The sequence below is a fragment of the Perca fluviatilis genome, chromosome 7 (assembly GCF_010015445.1).
Source record: "Perca fluviatilis chromosome 7, GENO_Pfluv_1.0, whole genome shotgun sequence".
NCBI lineage: Eukaryota > Metazoa > Chordata > Actinopteri > Perciformes > Percidae > Perca > Perca fluviatilis.
Window position 1 is genome coordinate 228,608 of NC_053118.1, and position 26,764 is coordinate 255,371.

Consider the following 26,764-nt stretch of genomic DNA (forward strand, 5'->3'; position numbering starts at 1 on the left):
GGTGGTAGTTACTGCATTGCTAGTAACCGTGGGGAAAGCTGGGACGGTGAGTGGAGGTGCCTTTTAAACCGCGCATGGGAGGGTACATGTGGAAGCGGTAGCGTGCGCGGGATTTTGGTTTCGTCTGCTGACCTTATTTTATTTTGATTTTATTTTGCATTTGGGAGCCTTAGGCTGTTGCATCATTGAGTGTGGTGGGTGAGGGCAAGTTCTCAACCTCATGAACACGCAGCAGGTTGAGTTTTTAGAGTCAAAACCAGTTATAATTGCTCGTGTATCCTATTCATGTTATATCCTGCCTTAGGGAAACACGGCCCCTTTGATGATAATCCAGGCTCCACAAAATGAGGACTTGGCCCTACAATCTTTAGGAGGCAGCAGTTGTTACGATACTCTGGCGCAGGAGGAATGACAGCAGTGGAGGTAAAGACCGGAGGGCAATGGAGACAGAAGGCAAGGCTTTGTTTGGATCACGCTGTTACATCCTTAATTTCACTGTCAGTTGCCTCAACTTTCTAATTTCATTGTCTTTGTTTTTCTCGATGACCTGTATTTCTATGCATCAATTCACGCAGGTATAGAAAAACTTTGAAGAACAAAAAAAGAGCACACAAGTTTGTTTTATGAGCACAGCAGTAACAAATAAAACTCCCAATGCGGCTTATATAGTTACTGCTTTTTCAAATTTAAGATTTTTTTTTGATCTGTTCTCCTTTTTCTTCAATACCTCTGCCTAAAACCGTGCATGTTGGTAAGAAGTAGTTTGTGGAGATAAAAGGATGGTTGTTGGTCGGTGTGGCTGGTCGCTTGTTCGGTGGTCTCTTTGATTTCATACAAAAAACAACCCAAGCAGAACTGTTATTTGGGGAAATGTAATTTCATGTAAGTGGAATAAAACCTAATAATTTAAAAGCCTTCAGCTGTCCTAGTTTTTGTCTTGGCATTGGCTCTCCAAAGTAATCCATTTTAGGTTAACTTTTCAACCCAAGACACAGATTCCTCAAAAACATTTTTATTTGTCAACATTTGAAATTGTCTCAAGATACAATCCTAATGAAATGTAATCCCATCTGCTTCCTAAACCTTTGTGCATGATTTTATCATTAACCTCAGAACGTGGTGTCGCAGAGATCGGCCACACAGTGTTAAATGGCACAAAAAAAAAAAGCTCTCTGGATGACCACGAGGGGAGGACGAAAGGCCACCACAGAGTGAATGTTGAGCCTGCAACGCCTACTCCTGGCGGACCACCCATGATGTAGTGAACAGAAAACACACAGCACATCCCCAGCAGAGAACCTGAGACAGCAGAGCCCAATCCCACTGTCCGAACATCCAATCCCAGCCTCAACCCCAGAGGCACACACACACACACACACACACACACACACATGGCAGGCACACACATGTGAGACAGGAGACACATGTGAGAGACAGGCACAGACATGTGAGAGGAGACAGACAGTGTGAGACAGACAGAGACAGGAGAGAGAGGAGGAGAGAGACAGAGAGAGACAGGAGGAGGAGGAGACATGTATATAGAGAGACACAGAGGAGGAGAGGAAAGACACAGACAGAGAGACAGAGATATAGAGACATATATATGGAGAGAGCATGGAGGAGAGACAGGATATATGCGTATGAGAGGAGACATGAGTGGAGAATAGGAGGAGAGTAGGATATAGAGACAGATATGGAGGAGAGGAGAGGTGAGAGAGGAGAGGAGAAAGGAGATGATAGAGAAAGGAGATATATAAAGAGGAGAGGAGAGGAGGTATGGAGGAGAGATGGAGAGAGTAGAGAGAGGTGATAGAGAGAGAGAGGAGAGAGGAGAGGAGAGAGAGATATAGATATATATAGGAGAGATAGAGAGGTATAGAGAGCAGAGAGTGATAGAGAAAGAGAGAGATATAGAGAGAGAGATGTGGATATATGTATATATATAGAGTATAGATAGTATATATATAATATAAATATATATAGATATATGGAGAGATAGTATGGGAGATATGGAGAGAGGAGAGGAGAGAGAGAGGAGAGAGAGAGTATAGAGGTATATATAGAGAGAGGTAGGTAATAGAGAGGAGTATAGAGATGGAGCAGAGAGAGGAAAGTATATATGATAATGTAGAGAGGAGGAGGAAGAAGGAGAGGAGAGGGGAGAGGAGAGGCAGGAGGAGAGGATGTGTATATATATGTATATATGTATGTATGTATATATATGTGTATGCATATATATGCATATATATGTATGTATGCTGCATATATACATGTATGTATGCTACATGTATGCATATATATGTATGTATATATATATATATATATGTATGTGTGTGTGTGTGTGTGTGTGTATATATGTGTGTGTATATATATGTGTGTGTATATGTATGTGTATATATGTATGTATATGTGTGTGTATATATATATGTATATATATATGTATATATGTATGTATATATATGTATATGTATGTATATGTATGTATATATATGTATATATATATGTATATATATGTATATGTATATATATGTATATGTATGTATATATATGTATGTATATGTATATGTATATATATATGTATATGTATATATGTATATGTATATATATATATGTATATGTATATATATATGTATATATGTATGTATATATATGTATATGTATATATGTATATATATATATGTATATGTATATGTATATATATATATATGTATATATATGTATGTATATATATATATATATATGTATATGTATATATATATATATGTATATATGTATGTATATATATATATATATATATATATATGTATATGTATATGTATATGACTGTTGTGTTCCAAAGGCCCTGTCGTAATCCTCAAAGAAAAGCGCTGTTGATGCATTTTGTCACGTGGCTTGCTATCTGTGCAGTCTCTTGTGTGCCGAACTTTGCCTACCTGCCGCGATGCGCACGAGCCTCGCGGGATTGCGCACAGCAAAAGCGAGAAATGGCAGTCGTTTCATTTTTTATTTTTTTTTTAAATCATTTCTAGGGCTAATTACTACGGTGACATTTTTTTTTACTATGAGCCTAATATAGGCTAGTTACTGTTGGGTTCATAATTGATAACGTTATGGTGTGGCCTTTATGAACTTTTATTCAGATTTATTAGATTGAACTACAATTTCTTTGATATGGTTGGATCACATATGTGCAGGTTACGCCACTTAAAGTGTCCTTAAACTTAAAGGGAGGATGTAGTATTCGACAGAGCTGACTTTAACTGCCGAAAATGGCATCGACATTTATTTCAGCCATAGATATATATATATATCCATAGCTATAGAACAATATCTATGTATATATCTATTTATTTCAGCAAAGGGGAGCTTCAGGTGTATTTATGGTGCGTTCGTGTTGAACTGCGAAGTCAGAATTTCCATTCTTCAACTGGAACGCCCACTGTAAAAAATGCCAAAACAGCTCGAAATATATACTGGAGACACCAATTGATTAATAAATGCTCACAGACCAACTTTTGGTCGATAGAGCTGATGCCGCCGCAGTGAAATGCCAATATTTAAGTCAAGGTGTTATAAAACAACTATATGTAACTGTCTACCTTTCAATCTCTAGAGAAAAAAAGTCCTTAAATCTATTTATTCTCCAGTTAGGTGACATGTTCTTAATATGACTGTATTAATATTTCCTCGGGGAAGCTGTGACAAACTCCAAAAATAGCTCGGGTTACACATTTCAAGTTAATAAAGAGAAAATGTTCCGTAATGCTCGAACGAAAACAAATGTGAAATATCGCGAGGTGCGTGACGTCACCTTTGGTGGTGAACGCGCCGTGGTTTCGACTAGAATCGGGAAACAACCTCCGCCGACCTTCCTTTCATTCCTGTAATCTGTCTGCGTAGGGTGTGCTCCGGACCTAGTCTCGGCACACATTTTATTATTATGAAACAAACCAAAAGCTAGAGAGACACGCAGACATATTTTTATAAGAAAAATAATAATCGGTGAAGCAGGATTTCATTTGTCAACCCAAGCAACGCGAAGAAGACGCTGCCTTCGAAAAATAACGAAAGACGAGAAGAACGTTAGCAAGCCAAGCAGTTAGCGTCATTGTTGAAAGCGTGGGTGATTATCGTTAGCCATTTATATTGTTAACCAGTTATTTATCCCTTTAAGGGCGTTGTCATTCTAGTTACCATTGTAAATGACAATATTTGCTTCGTTTACTATCGGCAATTTACCTTATCAATTGACTGTGACGGTACAGATTCAAAATTGTTAAGTCGGCGAGCCACATCGGTTAGGCCACGCTCCGACATTTTGCTAATCAAGCTAACTAGCTAGCCCACGTTGCTAACTGTTAAGATAGCTAGTATATGTGTGTCTGCGCTCTTAATTTTTGTTTAGTTATTGAAGAGACCGAGAAAGGGAACCTCTTTTATATAAGAGGCCTATATTAGCTGACGGTTGTCAATAAAATATCGAGCAAATATAACCCTATAGTTGTCGTATTGCCTGAGAACTCGCGGCGTCAGACATGAATCCCAGCGCGCCGAGCTACCCAATGGCTTCCCTCTATGTCGGGGACCTGCATCCAGACGTTACCGAGGCCATGCTCTACGAGAAATTCAGCCCGGCTGGGCCCATCCTATCCATCAGAGTGTGCAGAGACATGATCACCCGCCGATCCCTCGGCTATGCCTATGTCAACTTCCAGCAGCCCGCTGACGGTAGGTTTACCTTAACCCAATATACTTTAGCAAGGGCAGCTAACAAGAGGGATGCGACACCACCTGACTCCATTTTGATAATGTATGGCATACCATTGTACACAATCTCTAATGCAGTTAGCACTATTGTTGTTTTAGTCAGCTCGTTGATGTGACGCAATTTTAGGATAGTGTTAGGTTGGAGTAGGCAAAATACAAACCAGACTTGAACCTAGTGTTATCAGACATATTAACCTTTTGGGGCCTGTTTTTTAGCTGAGCGAGCCCTGGACACCATGAACTTTGATGTGATCAAAGGCAGACCCCTCCGCATCATGTGGTCTCAGCGTGACCCCTCGCTGAGGAAGAGTGGAGTGGGCAACATCTTCATCAAGAACCTGGACAAGTCCATTGATAACAAGGCTCTCTATGACACCTTCTCTGCGTTTGGAAACATCCTTTCCTGCAAGGTAGGCGGGGCAGCATTTGTTTTGTCGGCCTATGTTTTTTGAGTGCTTTTACATACACAACACTAGTTTGCATGACTAAATATCGCAACAGGTTGAAGCGGATTCTGTGTGTTTTTAAATGCATGGTGTTTTGGATTGTGTTGACATGCTCAAATCTCCCCTTTCCAAGGTGGTTTGTGATGAAAATGGCTCAAAGGGTTACGGATTTGTGCACTTTGAGACCCACGAGGCTGCTGAGCGGGCCATTGAGAAAATGAATGGCATGTTGCTCAATGACAGAAAAGTGTAAGTGGGACTACAATTACATTGGTTATGAATACATTTTTGGGGTGGGGGGGGCAGCTTAACGTGTGAATTTGACATCTAATCAGTTTGTGTTAACTGCATCTTGTCCACAACCCCATCTCCAATAATCTACTTTGTTTTCATACAACCAAGTGAAGAATGACAAACATTCCAGAGAACATTTTATTTTTTTTTTATTTTTTTTTTGTTTTCCTCTTTCCCCATTTCACACCTTTCACGCCTCATTTAGCTCAGTTAAATCGTAAAAGAGTTTGTTTTCACCCTTGGTGCGGTTCGTTTGGGCAGGTAGGAATACAGCATTCGCACTCAGATGTGCACCAAAAGCAGACCAAACGAGCGTACCTCCTTCAATCGAACTCGAGCGGTTCGTTTGTGGTGAGAACGTAATCGGCAGCGCAGAGCGAAGACTTGGTGACCAGAGCAGAGATAATAATGTTGCCCGCCAAACAATGTCTGATTATTTAACTGAAATTAGCTGGTTTGACCATGGAGATGTAATAAATACGCACTAGTTCAGAATATAGGACCTTCTTCCTGTATTTACTTTCTTACTCCTGCCCCAGACACATCTGACCGTTAAGCAGAGAGAAAGTTCTTGCATGGTTTGTAATGATGCATTTTGGTAAACTCTTGATTTTTATTTATTTTTTGATGTGTGAAACGAAACCCAAAGCAAAGGGAAATCGCTCAAAGTTTGTAGTGTACAATGTTTTTCTGTAAAATTGCACTTGGGGAAGCTCATGTCATCCATTGCATTTAACTCTAAATGCATCCTCCTAAATGTTTTTTTGCTGTCCTGAGGTAAATGGTGCTATTAGTGGCTTCCATTTTGACTGGTTCAGAATCTTAACACACTGCAGGTGTAAAAAAAAAAAGCCATGTGTGTCCCACACTGCAACTAGTCATGGATGACAGTCAAGTTCTTTATCTGAATATTTTTAGTTAGAGGCAAAAAATAGCAACGCAGTAGAGAATGATTTCCCTGAACAGTTTTGTGGAAAACCTCAGGGTTGTCTATTGATATCCAAAATGAAATTGTGGTAAATAAGGAGTTTGGGTATGGCTTGTCTTGGTATGTGTGATTTGTTCCAACATTTTTCACCGTTTGACCAACAGATTCGTTGGACGCTTTAAGTCACGTAAAGAGAGGGAGGCGGAGCTTGGGGCACGTGCCAGAGAGTTTACCAATGTCTACATCAAGAATTTTGGGGACGACATGGACGACGAGAAACTTAAGGATATGTTTGGTAAATATGGTAAGACAATTCTATATAGAAGTCAGTTTAAAATTCTCCCCCCAACCTTCAGACCATTGCACAGTCAGGCAGCTGCATATGTGGCTGACTGACGGCAACCAAATTTGTCAACACGCCCCCTAAGGTCTAATTTGTTAAATTTATTAAATGTTCCTTGCATCCGGCTCAAGACCCATGGTGATCAAGCTTTCAAGTCGGTAGCACCGAAACTTTGGAACGCTCTGCCTCCTCCCCTAGAGTCTAAAATTGGCTAAATACCTACCTTTTTAAACTGGCTTTTGGTTGACCTGTCTTTTTATTCATTACTTTCAATTGTGTTTTTAATATGTATGTTTATGTGAAGCACAGCACTTTGTGGTTTTTATCTGTGAAAAGTACTTTACTAAGTCCATTTAACTGATACGATACGATTTGGCGTTAATAAAAGTAAGTATTGATTAGCTGTTGTATTTTGTAGGACCTGCACTCAGTATCCGGGTTATGACTGATGAGAGTGGCAAATCCAAGGGATTTGGCTTTGTCAGCTTCGAGAGACACGAAGATGCACAGAAGGTTAGCATCAACTCCTGGTCATTGCCCTAGCAATTATGTTATTGGAAAATGAATTATGCACTTCACTATCACTATGGCCTCTGTGTAGTTTGTTTCAGTGGTCTATTGCTTATTTAATTGCAGGCTGTGGATGAAATGAATGGTAAAGAATTCAATGGCAGGCAAGTGTATGTGGGCCGCGCACAGAAGAAAGGGGAGCGCCAGAATGAGCTGAAGCGTAAATTTGAGCAGATGAAACAGGATCGCATGACCAGATACCAGGTTTGTTGGCCTAGTGCTCTTTCTTTGCAATTTAATTTTTAAAGGGCAACCTAACACCCCATTTTATTCTTCGTATGTTACTTTGGTTTGTTACAAAACATTACAATATCATTGTCCATAAACCAGGGTGTCAATCTGTATGTGAAAAACCTGGATGATGGCCTAGATGATGAGCGTCTCCGTAAAGAATTCTCTCCATTTGGAACCATAACTAGTGCTAAGGTAAAGACTCCTTGATTTGTAATGTTGCAATGTTTTATGGCTTGATTGCAATCTGAGTTCAGTTGTTTAGATTTCAATGTAATTTTGTGGAGATTAACAAGAGGATAATTTATCAGAATAGACGCTAATTCGTTTCTTCTCCCATAGGTGATGATGGAGGGTGGCCGAAGCAAAGGTTTTGGCTTTGTGTGCTTCTCTTCTCCAGAGGAGGCCACTAAAGCTGTAACGGAGATGAATGGGCGCATTGTTGCTACAAAGCCGCTGTATGTGGCCCTGGCCCAGCGCAAGGAGGAGCGCCAGGCCCATCTAACCAACCAGTACATGCAGAGGATGGCCACAGTCCGTGCTGTGCCCAACCCTGTCCTCAACCCATATCAGCCTGCCCCGCCCTCAGGCTATTTCATGGCGGCTATACCTCAGGTGAGTGTCCCACCCCCTCGGCCAATTTGTTTTAGTATACATGACGTGCAACGTGTTTATTTTGTTGCCACTTCACTACTTAGTTAAATGTACAGGTGTAGTGTGTTTGGAATTAGAATAACTGGTGTAAACCCCTGCTGTTGGTTGTAGGAAAATACATAATAGGAAAATGTTTCAATACCTTGCCTGTAAGAGAACATGTAGTAATAATAAATCTTCATCTTTGTCCTCTCAGGCCCAAAACCGTGCTGCATACTACTCCGCCAACCAGCTGGCACAGCTCCGCCCCAGCCCTCGTTGGGCCACTCAAGGAGTGCGTCCTCAACGTGAGTATAAATGTTGTATCACATGGGGGGGGAATCAAAAGTTTGGCCATTCTGTTCATTAGAGTACGAAGTAATGCTGTTAAAAAAAAATGCTAACTAGCTCCATCTTTCAACAGTGAAAGAACTGAATTCTAACTATTTCAGTGTGGATCACTAATGTTGTTTCCTCTTCCTTCAGACTTCCAAAACATGCCCAATGCTATGCGCCCATCAGCTCCCAGGCCCCAGACCTTCAATGCCATCCGTCCCACCACCACCCCCAACGCGCAGGTCCCACGCATGATGGCTTCTCAGCGTATGCGTAAGCATTTCAGCTTTCAGAACACAGAATCTGCGTTATATTGTTCCTTTGTCACTGCCTGTTAATCACTTGATGCAGTTTTGATTAAAGTTCCTTGTTCACCTTCCTCCCTTCAGCCACACAGGCCCTGAGCCAACGCCCTGCCGGTGCTTCAGCCACTGCTGCCCCAGTGCGTGCCATGCCCCAGTACAAATATGCTGCTGGTGTACGCAACCCCCAGCAGCACATGGCCTCCCAGCCACAGGTCGCCATGCAGCAGGTAGGCATTCCATTGACTTTCATGGCCCCAATCAGGGTCAGGTGGGGGAATTTAAGGAGAGATTGGCTTTTTCATGACAGCAATGCCAATCCAATGAGGTACTCGACAAATGTTTTAGTTTATCTTATGCGGTTTCAGTCATTGGCGCATGGACCAAACGTTAATGTCCCCAGTATAAAGCACTAAAAAAATTTATATTGTTTCATTCACAAACCCCTTAAAATTAGTTTCAAAATTTAAAATGTCTAGGAATTCAATAAGAAATTTCAGTAATTCGTAGAGATGCACCAATAGACCGGCCGGGGACTGGAATTGGCCGGTTTTCACGTGCTCGGCTGTGACCGGCGACCGGCAGGTCAGTCTGACATATGCCGATTTCACGCCGGTCAACGCTACAATTAACTGACGACATAAGTTATACGAGTTACAGTTCTCAAGGACGCACGCACACACGGACGCAACAGCACAGTCTCATTTTCCTTTCTCTCAACTTTTCTGCTGCGTGTGGCGCGTACCTGCTCGCGGTGTGAATCGCGTGTCGGCGCTATTCTTCCACATGTAGGAAACCTTGTGAATTAACCTGCAACATGTCAGCTGTTTGGAAATTCTTCAGTATGTGTGCAGAAGATAATGAGTTTGCAATATGCAACACCTGCAAGGAAAAAGTAGGACTTGGAGGGACGACACCAAAAACCACAATCACATTTTTTTAGTTGGATATTAGATGTGAAAAGAAGGAAATGGTTCTAACGTTACACTTTAGATGTGTGTGAATTTCCCACACCAGCAGTAATTTATATAGTTCTATTTTGTAGTGATCCATTCACTGTTCAAAAAATTTTCTTTTTTCTGTGCAAAATGTTTATTAAAGAAAAGATTAAAAAAAAAAAAGTCGTTAAAAATAAATGGAAATTACAGTGCTCATACCCGCCTAATACAATATAATATAATATAATACATATATTAGGCCTAACTTAAAGAAAATCTGAATTGGCCTAGAAAGTTGTAATCGGTGCATCTCGAGTCATTCGTTCATGCTGTAGAAATTGATTGTGATAATTACTTAGTAATAGTAGTTGGGCAGTCAGTAATTTTTATATTTGGCTAGAATCTGTCCCTGGACTCAAATCTTTTTTCCTTCCTTAGCCTGCTGTCCATGTCCAAGGACAGGAGCCCCTGACTGCCTCCATGCTGGCTGCTGCCCCTCCTCAGGAACAGAAACAGATGCTGGGTTAGTACATGATCTGCTCAGATATCTCCAAGGAACTAACATTACCATTACTAACATAACAGGTCTGGGAAACTCATAGAATTAATCCTGGTCACCAAGCTATCAAACACAAAGTCTGATTTCACACATTTAGAAATAGTTGTTGATGATTATTCTTCTTCCTTCAGGTGAGCGTCTGTTCCCCCTGATCCAGAACATGCACCCCAGTCTGGCAGGCAAGATCACCGGTATGCTGCTGGAGATCGACAACTCTGAACTTCTCCACATGCTGGAGTCACCCGAGTCGCTGCGCTCAAAGGTCAGTTAATGGGCTGAGCTGTGAGATCTCAAGCTTGTTGCCCCTCATAGTTTTCTCCCTTTTGTCATTTAAAAAAAAAAAAGGAATCTTTTTTCCTCTAAATTTACATGAGCATGGTTGCTAGCAGCATCTTCAGAAGGGAGGACTTGGGGGATAGAGGATGGATAAACTGATCATGCTACAAACTGGCTGCTTGATTGAGTTCAATGATAATGCAGCATGTTTATTGAGTGTTTTGTTGTCTTAGGTGGATGAGGCTGTTGCTGTGCTTCAGGCCCACCAGGCCAAGGAGGCTGCTCAGAAGTCTACCACCCCTGCTGGTGTTCCCAGTGTCTAAGGTGTGTGTGTGGGGTGATTTTTATTTTAATGATGCACATTTTGGATGAATCAGGCGAAAGGAGATTATACAGTAGATGTCATAGGTATATGAACTATGTTGATATTCATTTTTATGTCTTACAGATTGGGCGTCTTGAAACCTGCTTCACCGATGGAAAAAGAGAAAAAAATATTAAACATTGAAAAACCTAAAACTCTGAAAACATCGCAAAATGATAAATTATGTCTTAAAAAAAGAAGAAAACAATTATTTGCCAGGTCTAGAGAAGCTTTGACTGGACCTTGATAATAAACAAAAATTTGTTGAAAAAAAATAGCAAAATAGAGAAAATTGAGATTATACATTTGAATGCATTCCTCTGTTTTATGTCATTTTACTGTCATTGCTCAGAATATCAGCCATGTTTAGGAAGGTGGTAGCTGAGCATTTTGAAAGGTGATTTGTATTGTAAACTGCTGGCTGTAATAAATTCTCATTCAAGATTCATGCCTCGGGATTAATTTCGGTGTTATTGTCCCTATGAATTAGCATTCCTGTAAACAGTAATAGTTATTCCTTAAATATTGACACCGACAGTCCGTCAGATTTAATTATATTGAGCTGTGGTGATAGGACAGGTGTTCATGTAGTGGTCTGCAGCCTGTTGCACCAGCTGTGCGTGACGCCGCCTTCACACTGGCAGTTGAAATCAGATCCGAAACGGCCGGAAGTCATTAATTTCCTATGGAGATTCGCAGACCGCATGCGAATGGGTCCGAACGACTGCGGTGCGAAAAAAATCGTGTCAGTTGGTCATCCGGATGCGTTCAAAAAATGGAACTCTTGCGAAAAGCTACGGGCGGTTTGTCAGTACCCGATCCGTTCCACCTGCACAATCCGTTCTGTGCATGTGCAAGATGACACGTATGCCATGACGTAGGCGCAGATGATAATAGGCTCGTTCGAGATGAACTGCGCCTCGCCTGTAAAGTAGACGAGAGCAGCGGGGGGCGGGGACAAAAGTCCGCTCTCAAGTCGGACAGTTTTCCAGCTGATTCCAGCAGCCTTCAGGCTGAACAGGAAGTGACACAAACACTGTGGTCCGATTCCGATTTAATAAAATGTTATCGGACCCATATATCAGCTCCTACACAGTCTCCAGTTGGTTTTATTATGACAGAGTAGCTCTCAAATGCTCTACATGCGATCTGTTGCTGATTTTAATTAACAGACTGTAGATGATCAGTAATCTGAACAGATTTAGTCTCTCTGACTTCTAAACATCACTATCAGCCTCACAACATGTGTTCTGTACAGAATAAGCTTTTAAATCAGACAAATCGCAGTTAAAATCCCTCCAATTCAAAATCAATAAAAAGTTTATATAAAACGTCATCATGTTGAGTCGATTCTGAACCAATCAGCTGAGAGGCCGGCGTTTCCCAGCATGCCCTGGGTCCACCTGCGTCCGCCTGGCTCTTGCAGTTGGTGAAAAGCAACTGCAAGCAGGGATCAAGTCGGACACAAATCTAACCGGCATGCATTGGGCGCCGATCGCCGGTGATCGATTCTGCGCAGATCTGGTTCATCTCGAACGATGCTGCGTTCATTCCTCCAGCTAACGTTAGTTAGCTAATAGCTAATTCGGCGGACCGCTAGGTGATTATAGCGGTAGCTAACGAGTTTAGCTAACGGTTAATTTGGCTAACCGCTAGCTGATTGCAGCGGTCTGCCGTTAGCCTCGACAGTTAAGCTAACGTTAGTTTAGCTAACAGCTAATTTGGCTAACCGCTAGCTGAGACAGCATGTAAACTTTAAAAAACCCTCAAAATAAAACTTGAAAATAAACGTTAACATATATAACAGCTGTTACGTCAGTTCTACTTTACTTGTGCTCATTTAAAATACAATCACTCAATACTTGTCTTTATTGTTATTACTGTAATGTCTTAATTTAGCTGTAGCCTGCTTTTCCCATTAAGTTTGACTTAACGTTATTTTAGAAACAACGTAACCAGTGGGGCGGTGCCTGTTATTTCGAGGTGGAATGAACGCAGCATTATCATCTGCGCCTACGTCATGGCATACGTGTCATCTTGCACATGCGCAGAACGGATTGTGCAGGTGGAACGGATCGGGTACTATATATGTCAATAGGCTCGTTCAAGATGAGCCAGATCTGCGCAGATCTGCGCAGAATCGATCACCGGCGATCGCCGCCCGTTGCATGCCGGTTAGATTTGTGTCCGACTTGATCCCGACTTGCTCTGACGTCATGCACACGTGGGCAACGATAATCTCACGAGACCAAGGCGGCCGCAGTTCTGAGACGCAGGTAGCGCAGTTGCTTTTCACCAACTGCAAGAGCCAGGCGGACGCAGGCGGACCCAGGGCATGCTGGGAAACGCCGGTCTCTCAGCTGATCGAACAGCTGATTGGTTCAGAATCGACTCAACATGACGACGTTTTATATAAACTTTTCATTGATTTTGAATCGGAGGGATTTTAACTGCTATTTGTCTGATTTAAAGGCTTATTCTGTACAGAACACCTGTTGTGTGGCTGATAGTTACGTTTAGAAGTCAGAGAGACTAAATCTGTTCAGGTTACGGATCATCTACAGTCTGTTGTTAATTAAAATCAGCAACAGATCGCATGTAGAGCATTCTGACAGCTACTCTGTCCTAATAAAATCAACTGGAGACTGTGTAGGAGCTGATATATGGGTCTGATAACATTTTATTAAATCGGAATTCGGACCACAGTGTTTGTGTCACTTCCTGTTGAGCCTGAAGGCTGCTGTCAGCTGCTGGAATCAGCTGGAAAACTGTCCGATTTGAGAGCGGACTTTTGTCACCGCCCCCTGCTGCTGCCGCCTGCTCTCGTCTACTTTACAGGCGAGGCGCACTTCATCTTGAACGAGCCTAATGGTACTGACACTGTTCCTATCGGTTCCTATCCGACGGAAGTTAGCGTTGCTATGGTACTGATAAACAAACCTGCTAATGCTAATTGGTTAGCTAGCAACAGACGTCTAACTATTGACATTATACCGCTATATCACATTTAACCGACGTAACATGTCAACGTCCTGGGCAACTTTACTCCACGCAGCAGCCTTTCTATTTATATCTGTATAAGAGAGGTCAGAGAGAATCGGACATGCAGACACTTATCAGTCCTTCTAGTTGTTCTGCCATTTTTGTAAATCGCTTCCGAAGCTTTTCAACGGTGCAGTACGACGTCCGCTGGGGGCGTATTGCGTATTACCGAGCTGATTTCAAGGTCCAGGTACCGTTCGTTCATTTGTTTTTGCTGTCACATATGAAATCGAAAAAACGAGAAAACAACTCCTTTTTCCGTTTTTCCGTTTTTTTAGAAAAACGAAAAATCGAAATTATGACTTGATTTTTGGTTTTCCCGTTCTTGCACGGAAATCAGAAAAACCACTTGATATTCCGATTTTCCCCTGTGGGTGGTGCTAAATCTGATTGGCAGGATATGCATTCATTGTTTTTCAAATTAAGAGTTTACCCACACTTTATTTGTTAGCCTGTAAAATTAATAGTCTATATGTAAAATGAATAGTCTATATGCATGCTTTTTGTCACCCAATTATTTGGCTTAACTGACTGAAAAAATCTATTGAAATAGCCTAAATGAACATGTTCACGCATTGACAGACAAAAGGCACAATCTATTTTTGTAGGAGAGAAGACCCATTTCATTGTTTAATCCTGTTGTGTTCAAAGTCATGTTAACCAATTTTTTGTTCCCAGTCAAAAATAGATAGATAGATAGATAGATAGATAGATAGATACTTTATTGATCCCCATGGGATCCCCATTCAAGGTTCCAGTAGCTTAAAGACATCACACACAACATACACATACATCACAAACAGGATCATAAAAAAGCAACTCCACATGAATAGCATGGACAATGAAATAAAAAATACTAAATAAATAAAAAAATAATAATACTAAATAAATAAAAAAATCCAATGAAAAATCCACATGACTGTACTAAGGGATGTATAAGCGTGAGACGCCTCTGAGACTGACCCTGTGATTCAGTATGAGAGTGTGTGTCATGGTGGTAGTGCAAATAGGTCCAATAGTGCAAGGATAAAGTCTAGAGACCAGCATTAAATATGGACAATATAAGAGATCAAAAGTCAATATTAGAGGTTTGAAGTATTAGGGTTACAGCCATTGTTCATGTATTAAGTTATGTTAGACCTCAGTCCAGGCTGGGAGGGAGGGAGGGATTGTGCATATATGGGCTAATATAGCCAGTAAACAGTAAACAGTGGGCCAGTGGACAGTCAGTACATAACTGTTATTGTAGGAGGTAGTGGAAGTGGTGCAGAGGGAGGAGAGGCAGACAGACTACGCAGAGAAGTCTCTCTCTCTCCTCTTCTCTTTAGTGAAGCATTGTAGAGTTGTCTGGCCCTGGGGACAAATTACTTTCTCAGTCTGTCATGACTGACAAAATGACCGTTCCATTAATACTCATCATACAAATTTAAATAATACATTTATTCTTTGTTTTAGATGTTTTTATTAACTTAAATTCTTGTTTTGTCTATTTGTTATTTATGGCCCACATGCCTCATTGATCTGAGCTTATACATCTTAACCCTCATGCCCTCTTCGGTCATTTTTGTACATTTTTCTCAAGTTTTTTTTTCATTTTGTGATCATTTTTGCTGTGTTACTTCTTATGGCATGACATTTTGTAGGAAACCTTCTTTTCAGCCAAATTTTTTAAATCCAGTGTTTTTTACTCTTACATGTCTTTTATACTTAAATGATTCATTTTGTACCCTCTGGACACCTTCGAGGCAAAAATGTCCACGCACACAAAAACTGTTATTAAATCATCATATATCAATATTGTTTTCTGCTTTTTTTTCATGAATCACTTAAACAACTTCTTACCTAATCAAAACCACCAAACATTCAATCATTTTCAGGATTTTAACCCTTTAAATGCCAGTTTATGTATTTGAAGTATGTAATTATTTATAAAAAAAAACACAAAAAATGATTTTTTTCCCATATAATGAATAATATGTAGATGGGGCTTTGGTGGGGACTAGAGGCTTGGATATGTCAAAGATAAGCAACAAAACTGATTTGATTGCATTAGTATTTTTTATGTAATTCCAGATACTCCCTCTGGACACCTTCGAGGCAAAAATGGCCCCATTGACTTCCATTATAACCACATGTTTTGATCTCCCTGCCTTTACAGTATAAAACCATGCATTCTGTAATGTCAGCATTTCATTTGGAAGAAAACTAGTCATATTTGACATTTTTACAGTATTTCACCAGATTCAACCATTTTGGCCTTGTAGGCCGATGCATGAAATTATAGTTATATTATGGAGCTCTGTGTGTGTGTGTGTGTGTGTTTGTGTGTGTGTGTGTGTGTGTGTGTGTGTGTGTGTGTGTGTGTGTGTGTGTGTGTGTGTGTGTGTGTGTGTGTGTGTGTGTGTGTGAGTTTGCGTGAACCTGTAATGTCAAATATGACTAGTTTTCTTCCAAATGAAATGCTGACATTACAGAATGCATGGTTTTATACTGTAAAGGCAGTGAGATCAAAACATGTGGTTATAATGGAAGTCAATGGGGCCATTTTTGCCTCGAAGGTGTCCAGAGGGAGTATCTGGAATTACATAAAAAATACTAATGCAATCAAATTAATTTTGTTGCTTATCTTTGACATATCCAAGCCTCTAATCCCCACCAAAGCCCCATCTAGATATTATTCATTATCTGGAAAAAAAATCATTTTTTGTGTTTTTTTGTAATAAAAAATGAAATACTTCAAATACATAAACTGGCATTTAAAGGGTTAAAATCCTGAAAATGATTGAATGTTTGGTAGTTTTGATTAGGTTAGAAGTTGTTTAAGTGATTTATGAAAAAAAAGCAGAAAAAATATTGATATATGATGATTTAATAGCAGTTTTTGTGTGCGTGGACATTTTTGCCTCGAAGGTTTCGAGAGTAAGTTTTTTTAAGGAGGGCATGAGGGTTAAATTCGATCGAGAACTAAAAAACATAATTGCTGGATTAATTTGACGATAATAAATAATCAGATGAAACATAATACTGTTTATCACAGATTACTTTGGGCCAAAGTTACCAAGGACATTTGTTAAAGAAACCATTTAAAAATGTATACATTCACATAAAGTAACACCTGTTTAGGTCAAAAGTAAGAGATTTTATCTGTCACTTTGGAAAAAGAGAGAGACTCTGAGAAAAGGTTAGTGTAGTAGGCGTAAAAAAAGCAGGGGAATATTTAAAAAATATAAAAAATAATAAAATGATCTATGGAAAGGAGTGCCATGTCTTTTTGGAACATGATAAAGTATCTGCATTCAGGAAAAAGTTGGACTGTGTTGGGCTTGCGTGGAACAAGGCTCAGTCCCTGTGTGATTTGGACCACGCATGTGTTGAAACACTTGACGACCAACAGCACCGCAAACATCACAACTTTATTTTTTATTAAATCTTTCTTATACAATAGTCATACAAACAATCAAGACTAATAACCATAGACTGTATATTATTAATGCGATGAAGTGTAAACGTACCTAAGTGTCCTTTCGAAGACGGAATGACAGCTCTTCCAACGACCACTGCTGTATACCACTATAGTAGCTACATGCTAACAGCAGTACACATGTCATCTTAGCTGGTAGTGTTCCGGGTCACATTCCTGCTGAAACATGTCCGATTGGGTAGTGTTTGGTTCAGAACCCTTTATCTGCGATTTTTGACCTTAGAAAGTGCTGCTTCGTTCCACTACAATCTAACGTTAGCATACTCTATTATAACTATTATGTAGCTGTATGCTAACGCATTAAAGTAATTTGTCCCCAGGGCCATACAACTCTACAATGCTTCACTAAAGAGAAGAGGAGAGAGAGACTTCTCTGCATAGTCTGTCTGCCTCTCCTCCCTCTCCACCACTTCCACTACCTCCTACAATAACAGTTATGTACTGACTGTCCACTGGCCCACTGTTTACTGTTTACTGGCTATATTAGCCCATATATGCACAATCCCTCCCTCCCTCCCAGCCTGGACTGAGGTCTAACATAACTTAATACATGAACAATGGCTGTAACCCTAATACTTCAAACCTCTAATATTGACTTTTGATCTCTTATATTGTCCATATTTAATGCTGGTCTCTAGACTTTATCCTTGCACTATTGGACCTATTTGCACTACCACCATGACACACACTCTCATACTGAATCACAGGGTCAGTCCCTGCCCTATCACTGCAAGCGTCTCATGCTTATACATCCCTTAGTACATTCATGTGGATTTTTTTTATTTATTTAGTATTTTTTATTTCATTGTCCATGCTATTCATGTGGAGTTGTTTTTTATTAAACTGTTAGTGATGTATGTGTATGTTGTGTGTGATGTCTTTAAGCTACTGGAACCTTGAATTTCCCCTTGGGGATCAATAAAGTATCTATCGATCTATCTATCTATCTATCTATCTATCTATCTATCTATCTATCTATCTATCTATCTATCTATCTATCTATCTATCCTACAAAAATAGATTGTGCCTTTTGTCTGTCAATGCGTGAACATGTTTACATTTAGGCTATTTCAATAGATGTTTTCAGTCAGTTAAGCCAAATAATTGGGTGACAAAAAGCATGCATATAGACTATTAATTTTACATATAGACTATTAATTTTACAGGCTAACAAATAAAGTGTGGGTAAACTCTTAATTTGAAAAACAATGAATGCATATCCTGCCAATCAGATTTAGCACCACCCACAGAGGAAAATCGGAATATCAAGTGGTTTTTCTGATTTCCGTGCAAGAACGGGAAAACCAAAAATCAAGTCATAATTTCGTTTTTTCGTTTTTCTAAAAAAACGGGAAAACGGAAAAAGGAGTTGTTTTCTCGTTTTTTCGATTTCATATGTGACAGCAAAAACAAATGAACGAACGGTACCTGGACCGTCCATGCTTAAGCAAGTCAAGGTGACCTGATTTGTACAGGTCCTATCCCCTGACCAATCGGCTATCCTAACCTTAACCACTCGAGGTGAAATGCCTAACCCCAACCAATCAAGCTGCTTCTTAGGGCGGGTCTTGGCGTGGCCATAGTGGGATTCGTAATTTTGCATCCGGGATAGATTCCAGCAGCAGACTTGGGTTAGATAACCTTAATTAACAGCTACTAACGTTAATCATAATAGTTTCCCAGTTTAGGCTATCATTATGTTTGTCAGGTATACGTGCAGTTTAGTGTCCCAAATTCCCCATACAATGTCTTTAATTATGAACCTGCTAACCTTAACCTGCTCAAATAAGACCCTCATCATTTGGGACACTACTGCACGTAAACCTGTTTAGGGTTGCAAAGGGGCAGAACATTTCCGGTAAATTTCCAGAAAGTTTAGCTGGGGAATTTTGGAAACAATTTTGATTTACTATGGTTAGTCATAGGTTAATAATAGCAATGGTTTATGTATTCCCCCCCCCACACACACACACACACACACACACTTTTTAAATCGGGTTGTTTTATGCTGCAAGATGTTTTTTTCCACAACTACGTTTAAATTAAGTGTTATAGACTAACAGTATTATAAAAAGCAATATTAAAAAAATATCCAGTTAATTCCCATGGAAAGTTTCCAACTTTGGAAATTCCTCATGTTGTAGTTGACGTTTCACCACTCGACATCACTTATTTTTGCACTAACGTAGCTGTAGTTATCACCTAGCTAATCGTAACGCTTTGTCACGACGCTGAAGTTGGCTTCCGATCATAGACTGTATATTATTAATATAATAAGTCTGTGCTTCCGATTCGGCAGTTAAGGGAAAATTTAAGGGAAACGTAAAGCTGAAGTTGGCTTCCGTTTCACAGCGTCCTGGTTTATGTACCTTTCTGTGGCATACATCCATGTTCTGTGCCTGTTTGGTGATTAATGTTACCAACGTTAGCTATTTTTAGCCGTTAGCTTCTTCGCTATTTTGGAGCTGTGTTCAAAGACAATTGGCAAGGTAAATACCACGGTAATAATACTATAATATTAATAAAACACTGCAACAAGAATAGTCACTGCTTGGCCACGGAAAGAAAAAAAACGTCATTTTTTTGCGACAAAATGATAGTTAGTGTGGACTTTACGCCAGTGTAACTATGGTGCAACCCAACAACAACTTTAGTATCATACGAACTAGTTTCGGTTTCAACGCATCGTTCAGTGTGGACTTTCACCTGAATTTAAGATAGACCAGAGCATGCAGGACAGCACTGTAGTCTTCCACCAGGTGTCGCTATCATTCAGTGTTTAGCAGGTCTACTTCGGTGATACTCACTATTCACAGAAAGTAGGACAGCTTTGCATGAATCGCTCAGCCACTTCAGCCTGATTTCTAACAATATAGACTGAGTTGATCATTTCAGGGCTGGCCCTAGGCTTTTGGGGGCCCTAAGCAAGATTTGGTTTGGGGACTCTCCACATTGTAACATGTTGCCACTGCACTTGGCACTAAACCAACTTGTGTATTGTAAATAGTTTAAGCACTCATAATGTACAAATATGCATGTAAAGACTAATGTGAGACCTATTAGCAGCAACGCTATCTTTAAATAGACCGGCTCTGTTATGAGCTCTATTGTGGGACATTTCAAGCGCTCTTGGGGGCCCTCTGGTAGCCACGGGGCCCTAAGCAGCCACTTAGGTCACTTATGGGTCGGGCCAGCTCTGGATTAATTTACATTGAAAACTGCCCCCAATTTCTCCCAGTAATGGATAATTGATTTTTGTAAACACTTCCAAGAATTCCAACCAAAGAATTGGAGAACGGCATTTTACTCTGTAAAACACAGTTGTTTGCTATCAGGAATGGCACTGCACCCCTCAGCTGGCACGTGCTCTCTGTTTATTCTATCTCTCACAGCCTCTACAGTTTTTTCCTACTGCTCCAATTCTGTTTACTTTCCTGCACTTAAAATAGTACACCGTCATATGTTAATAGTGGTGGTGAAAATGTCATCTCATGACATCTTCCCCCCTTCTAACCAGAGCAGAGGGGACCTTGTACAATGTACTGGAACTGACAAAGCGTGACTGTGTCTAGGATGAGGGAGCAGGCCTTGCAGGAACTATGTAACTGCCTTTACTTGTCATATTTGTGGGCAACATGACATGCTGTCGACCCAATCAGGTGCCTGCCCCCTTTTGGATATATAAGAAGATCTGTGATGTTTTTAGCTGACATTTTATGAAAAGTTGATAGCAGAACTCATGCAGTGTCCTGTCTTGTAACCTGAGAATACGAAAGTAAAAGTGAATTCATCTGTTTTCTTCTGCCGCACATTTATAAAAGGGACCTTCCACATGTTATTCTTTATACAGATCGTGGAAAAACAGCAAGTTGGTTGTGGAGACACAGGAGAGAAGGCTCTTGTTGGAATCAGTGTTATACCAACTGAGCTTTTAAACATAATTTCCTTTTAAGTTGGAATGTGTGCTTTTATTACATCTCCTACTTTACTGACTTCACTGAATTATTGGACCAGCAATGCATTTAATATATTACCACAGTGTCCAACTTTATAGGGGCTGTAGCAGACTCTTCCAATGTCTCCCTTGACACTCCAGCACAAACACACCCAGGCTCCGATCAGCCCTTGTCAAAGCTGGACCAGACTGTGAGCATCTTTCAAAACCTGATACAGTACATGGCTGACCCAAAACAACTTTCCACAGGGATTTCATAGGATTATCCAGCTTTGATCCTCATAGTGTTGGTTGATTATGGTTGATATGGTCATGGTTCACAAAAGGGAGGATTTTGAGTAAATATCTTTCATCTCCACAGTTTATATAAAACACCAGCAGTGCTGTATTCACTATCTGTTTTCAAAAAAGTCTTTTTCATTTTAAGGTATAATGCTCATCTGGATAGAGCTTTTGTATAGCCTGATTGTAAGGTCCTGTGTAGGATTTGGAGTTGTGTACATATACACACTTTGCTAAATACAGGATGCATGTGTATGTTGTGTGTACAAACTGACCTGCACCTATTTGAGAAAGAACCCTCATCTTACCCTAGATTCCTGCCATCACATGATTTCCACAGTCTGGTTGAGGCTGTTAGTTGTTTTGGTCGGCTTTCCTCCCTAATTAGGCTGTACGGAATCCTTTCTACAAGTAGTCAGTGTGTTTTTTTTTATATGTAAGGTCTCAGAGCTGTAGAATTCCACCAGCTTATTTGTCACTTCCTTTTGTGACCCTTTACATAATTATTAACACAGAGCTATTGTGTAATCCTCTGTAGCTTGGATTAGATTTGTCTGTCTGGGGCTGCCCTGTCTGCCAGTCATTAATGAGACATGAGGGAGCTTAGTGTTTGACTTTAATGTGTATATTGCACTCGAGTGTACACCCTATTTGTTGTAATGCATAAAACAATTCTTAATGTTTGGCTGTCCAACTCACTTTGATCACTCAGGCTAATACAATGTATTAACGGCATTACTGCGGGGCTGGCGTCTCCCTTAGAGATAGGGTGAGAAGCTCAGTCATCCGTGAGGTGCTCGGAGTAGAGCCGCTGCTCCTTTGCGTCGAAAGGAGCCAGTTGAGGTGGTTCGGGCATCTGGTAAGGATGCCCCCTGGGCGCCTCCCTAGGGAGGTGTTCCAGGCACGTCCAGCTGGGAGGAGGCCTCGGGGAAGACCCAGGACTAGGTGGAGGGATTATATCTCCAACCTGGCCTGGGAACGCCTCGGGATCCCCAAGTCGGAGCTGGTTAATGTTGCTCGGGAAAGGGAAGTTTGGGGTCCCCTGCTGGAGCTGCTCCCCCCGCGACCCGACACCGGATAAGCGGACGAAGATGGATGGATGGACTGCGGGGCTGTTTATTTAACCTGATAGTTGATAGGTTGTATGGCTGTTTTTACCAGTTGCTATAGACGCAGAGAAGTGTTTGAAGCCCCCAAGCTTGAAGATGCCTTATATGCCTTTGAGCTGTACTCGTATATTTTCTTTATTGTTTTATGTATACCCAACAGAAAAACAAATATAGCAAAGATATAGGAAAGACTGCTTGCAGCTGGTTGGTGTAAATGTTTGAGAAGAGTAGAAAAAATCTTCAGTTTTGGTGGTTATATTAAATTGTATAATAATAATAATAATAATAATAATAATAATATTAATAACAACAACAACGTAATAATGAATATGTTTTACAGATTACATATCAGCTGTTTGGTAAAAATGTTAGAGAAGCCAAAGTGTTGTGCTGAACATAACGGAAGAGACATCAGGACAAAGATTTTTTTTTTCTTAGACTAAATATTACCTATCTATCTAATATGTCTCTGATTAGGCCCGTTGTTGTATTGAGAACAGGTCCATGAAACTTTGGTCAAAATCTCGCGATGCGATTTGAATTTCTGAGCTAGAACGAGAACAGTGAACAACAGAGGGTGCTCTGTAGGCGCTGTTGTCGTTCGAAACAGAACGGATAGGTGGGACCGAAGACAGAGGAAAATAAGTGATAGAAGCAGTGGGGAAGTAGCTAATTCACGGCACCGGGACCACTGAAAAATTAACTTGAAATCGTTTTGGGAAGGCAGAACGTTTCCTTTCGTCTTTGTTACTGTCTGCGGAACAATTGTCACTAGCAACAGACGGTATGTTCTCATCATTTCTAGCTAACCTTGCTAGCCAGCTGCTAACGCTCGCTGTTATTGGTATTTAGCTGGCTGGCTTTCTGGTTATCGTCATTAAGGCAAGCTGAGACCTATGGAACATTTCTAGTGGCTCACAGCTATATTTTGCTAACGTCATATGCCCTATTTTCTGTCTGGACACGTATATCAAATGGTGATAATTTGTGAGGTGACGTAAACTGACAAAAAGCACAATGAACTATCGAGCTAACCTAGCTATCAATCTAATGTAATTGAAAAGTCGAAGACAAGGAACGATACAAAACGCAACGCCAACTGTTGGTATTGTCATTACTTTTTTAAATCTATCGATAAATCAACGGTTGCTTGCCAGTATATGATTGCTAGACTTAAGTTTGTAGTCAATATAAGGCATTTAATTGTTTTTACCCAACGCCAAGTACTGCAGCAGTGTTCAACTTGGGCAGCAGGGCTGATTTGCTAATGACTGCCATGACAAGTAAAAAACTGAAAGCAGCCAGAGAAAAAGTTGTTTGTATGAGTTTATTTTTTTTTTTTAACGTTGTGTCTGTCACACAGTAAACTAGAATTTAAAACAGGGATCTGTGATAGTGGTAGAATTGAGAAATGTCTCAGGTGGTGTCCTTTTTTGTGTGTGTTAGTTTTTTTTTTTTTTTTTTTTTTTGTGGTTTTGTGGTTTTTTTAAAAAATTTTTAAATTTGATTTTTTTTTTTGTGAATTTTTATCTTAGCAGTATTGAAGACATACGAATGACAGGACATTTACGTGCATGAGATAAAAACGCTAAAGGCGAGGTGACCAGAAAGCTACCAAACTACCTGATCAGCATCATGTTATATCTTATAAATAGCATGTCTTGGATATTTGTATGCTTGGGTCTTGCAAATTAAGCTGCAGTTCTTGTGCCATTAATCAGCACATGCCCAAATCTGGAAGAAAAGTTAGAGCGCCTCTTATTCAGTATGCAGGGGATCTGTGTCAATGTAAGTGAATGTGTATACACACTTTACAGCGGAGTGGAAATGTTGTCTTACTTCCCAGCTGTCACGTGTAGATGTTCTGCTTGACTTATCATCCTTGGTTTAAGAAAGACTAAACAGACAGTTTTGCCCTGTCATTGTCATTTGCTGCCGGTGGTGAAAAGATTTCTGGAGAATTTTGCAGCCACAAGCGCTCATCCTCTGGGTTCTCTCTATTGTGGGAACCAGAGCTCAGTCCAGACACTGCTGAGCTATGTGGAGACCTGAGTCTGAATAGCACCAAAGGCCGTCATGCAGCATTTCTCTCACAGTCCTTTAGTCAAGGATGTAAAGTTGAGCTATTTTTAGGATCTGAGGCCTTTTCAATACACTTGTGTCTAGATACATTTTTAGTGTTGGGCTATATAGCTGACACTGTTATGACAACGATATTTCCATTTTGAAAAACATAAATAATGGGAACAATTTATTAAAACTGTAGCAACAAGTACTGTTACAGTAACACACAGTTATTGGTCTTGTATAACGACCGAATTGCCTCTAAAGTATCGAGTATCGAAAAATGCCTCGTCATTCAATACCTAAGGAGTAAATCTCATCAGCGTCAGTGAGCCAATAAGCATGCAGCATGCTTCTACCAAGATCAAATAATGCTTGTGATTGGCTGTCTAACGTTACACATCGTAGTGGCACGAAGGAAAAACTACGTTAAGCACAGAGATGAGGCTAGATGAGTAGCAGCTGAAAAATAAATGGAAAGATTTGTGCCATAATGTTGTAATTTCTTTTTGTTTTATAAAATTGGTATCGAAAAAAGTATAGTTCAGGAACCGGTATCAAAGTCACGGTATTGGTATCGGTATTGAACATTTTTTAACGATACCCAGCCCTAGCTATAATGTAAATTGTTGACTGTGAAACATGCTCTGTTTTGAGTTTATTGGCCAATAGGGGTGGTACGGTTCACAAAACCCACGGTTCGGTTCGTATCACGGTTTTAGGGTCACGGTTTTCTGCTCAGTACGGTTCTTATTTTTTCTTTAACACTCCAGAATATACTTCAGCATATAGCTAAAATTAGCATATTGAATGCATGTTGCACAAAACGTGCACACAGTGGCAGTTCTATATTGTTATATTTCATCATAGGTAACGTGAAATCCAAAATGTTCCCACACACCAGACTATAAACGACGCTGGCGCATCCTCCAGCTCTGGGCAGCCTCTCTCCCACTTGACATTTCTGCAGGTGACGTGGCCGTGACCTGCAGCGGCCCCCTCCACTTGAGGAGCGGCGGTCGCCGGTGTCTCTCAAAATCTGACGAAAATCTTTTAAACTGACCTTTGTCGATCTGAAATGAAGACAGATTCAGCAACTGCATGGCTTATTTCGGCTTAAAATGTTTTCAGAAACACGTTTCGGTGAACTATTTTAGTACAATATGAGATCGTATTCTGAACGAACCGCCATGACAGTCTGTTTTGAAATTTGGGACCAGCCAGACCCATGTGCGAAACGACGTCCAATCAGCTGCCATGGGTTGCGTTTGTCCACGCCCATCCCGCTCGTCATTCCCAGTAACTGTTTTAACATAGGTGTCGAAAGTGGACACTACGGCAGTAAGAGGTTAGTGCACATTAACAGTGTACTGACGAACCGTGCGGTACACACATGCTCCGGACCGAGACTAGCGAACCGAGCGGTTCGGGTGTTTTTTCATGAACCGTACCACCCCTATTGGCCAAATGTAATGTTTTCGGCTGGACCGCAGCAACGTAGAATGTGTCTCCAAATGCGTCCTCAGCACTTGTGATCAGATCTCACTTCCCCACTCTATATGCAAATAAACATGTACATCATTATCTTTCCGTTTGCATATAGGGTGGTGTGTGTGTGTGTGTGAGAGACATCAGTGAGTTTTGGTGTCATTTATTTTCACGCTGCATTATCTCCTCTTCTCTCTGTGTCGGGGCTGAGCTCCTCCAACTACGCTCGCTGCTGTAAGTGCAATAAAACCTGAGTCAAAAGCCAATACTTTATCAATACACCTGTTCAGCAAGCATAAACGTGAACAAAAAACAAATATATCGCGATATATACAGTTACCATCTGTGCTTCAAAT

At 40.5% G+C, this 26,764-nt stretch overlaps 2 protein-coding genes across 3 annotated transcripts in view; both read left to right on the plus strand.

The window, feature by feature from the left end:
- The first annotated feature begins 3,863 nt into the window (after positions 1-3,863).
- Positions 3,864-11,435, plus strand: pabpc1a (poly(A) binding protein, cytoplasmic 1a). 2 transcript variants are annotated; one of them, XM_039806221.1, is made up of 15 exons: positions 3,864-4,728; positions 4,984-5,177; positions 5,347-5,462; positions 6,600-6,739; positions 7,197-7,291; positions 7,415-7,552; positions 7,679-7,774; positions 7,922-8,194; positions 8,430-8,520; positions 8,699-8,821; positions 8,938-9,080; positions 10,227-10,311; positions 10,479-10,609; positions 10,857-10,947; positions 11,072-11,435. In XM_039806221.1, the coding sequence occupies exons 1-14, from the start codon at positions 4,536-4,538 to the stop codon at positions 10,944-10,946; spliced, it is 1,908 nt and encodes a 635-aa protein (XP_039662155.1). In that variant the 5' UTR covers positions 3,864-4,535; the 3' UTR covers position 10,947; positions 11,072-11,435. The 2 variants fall into 2 exon arrangements, with proteins under 2 accessions (XP_039662155.1, XP_039662156.1); XM_039806222.1 differs by having other exon boundaries at positions 6,600-6,730.
- Positions 11,436-23,422: 11,987 nt separating this feature from the next.
- LOC120562125 (E3 ubiquitin-protein ligase RNF19A-like) overlaps positions 23,423-26,764 on the plus strand; it is a 43,416-nt gene continuing 40,074 nt past the window's right edge. The window contains exon 1 of the mRNA XM_039805640.1: positions 23,423-23,640. The gene's annotated coding sequence lies outside the window, so the exon portion shown is untranslated. The remainder of the gene's footprint in view (positions 23,641-26,764) is intronic.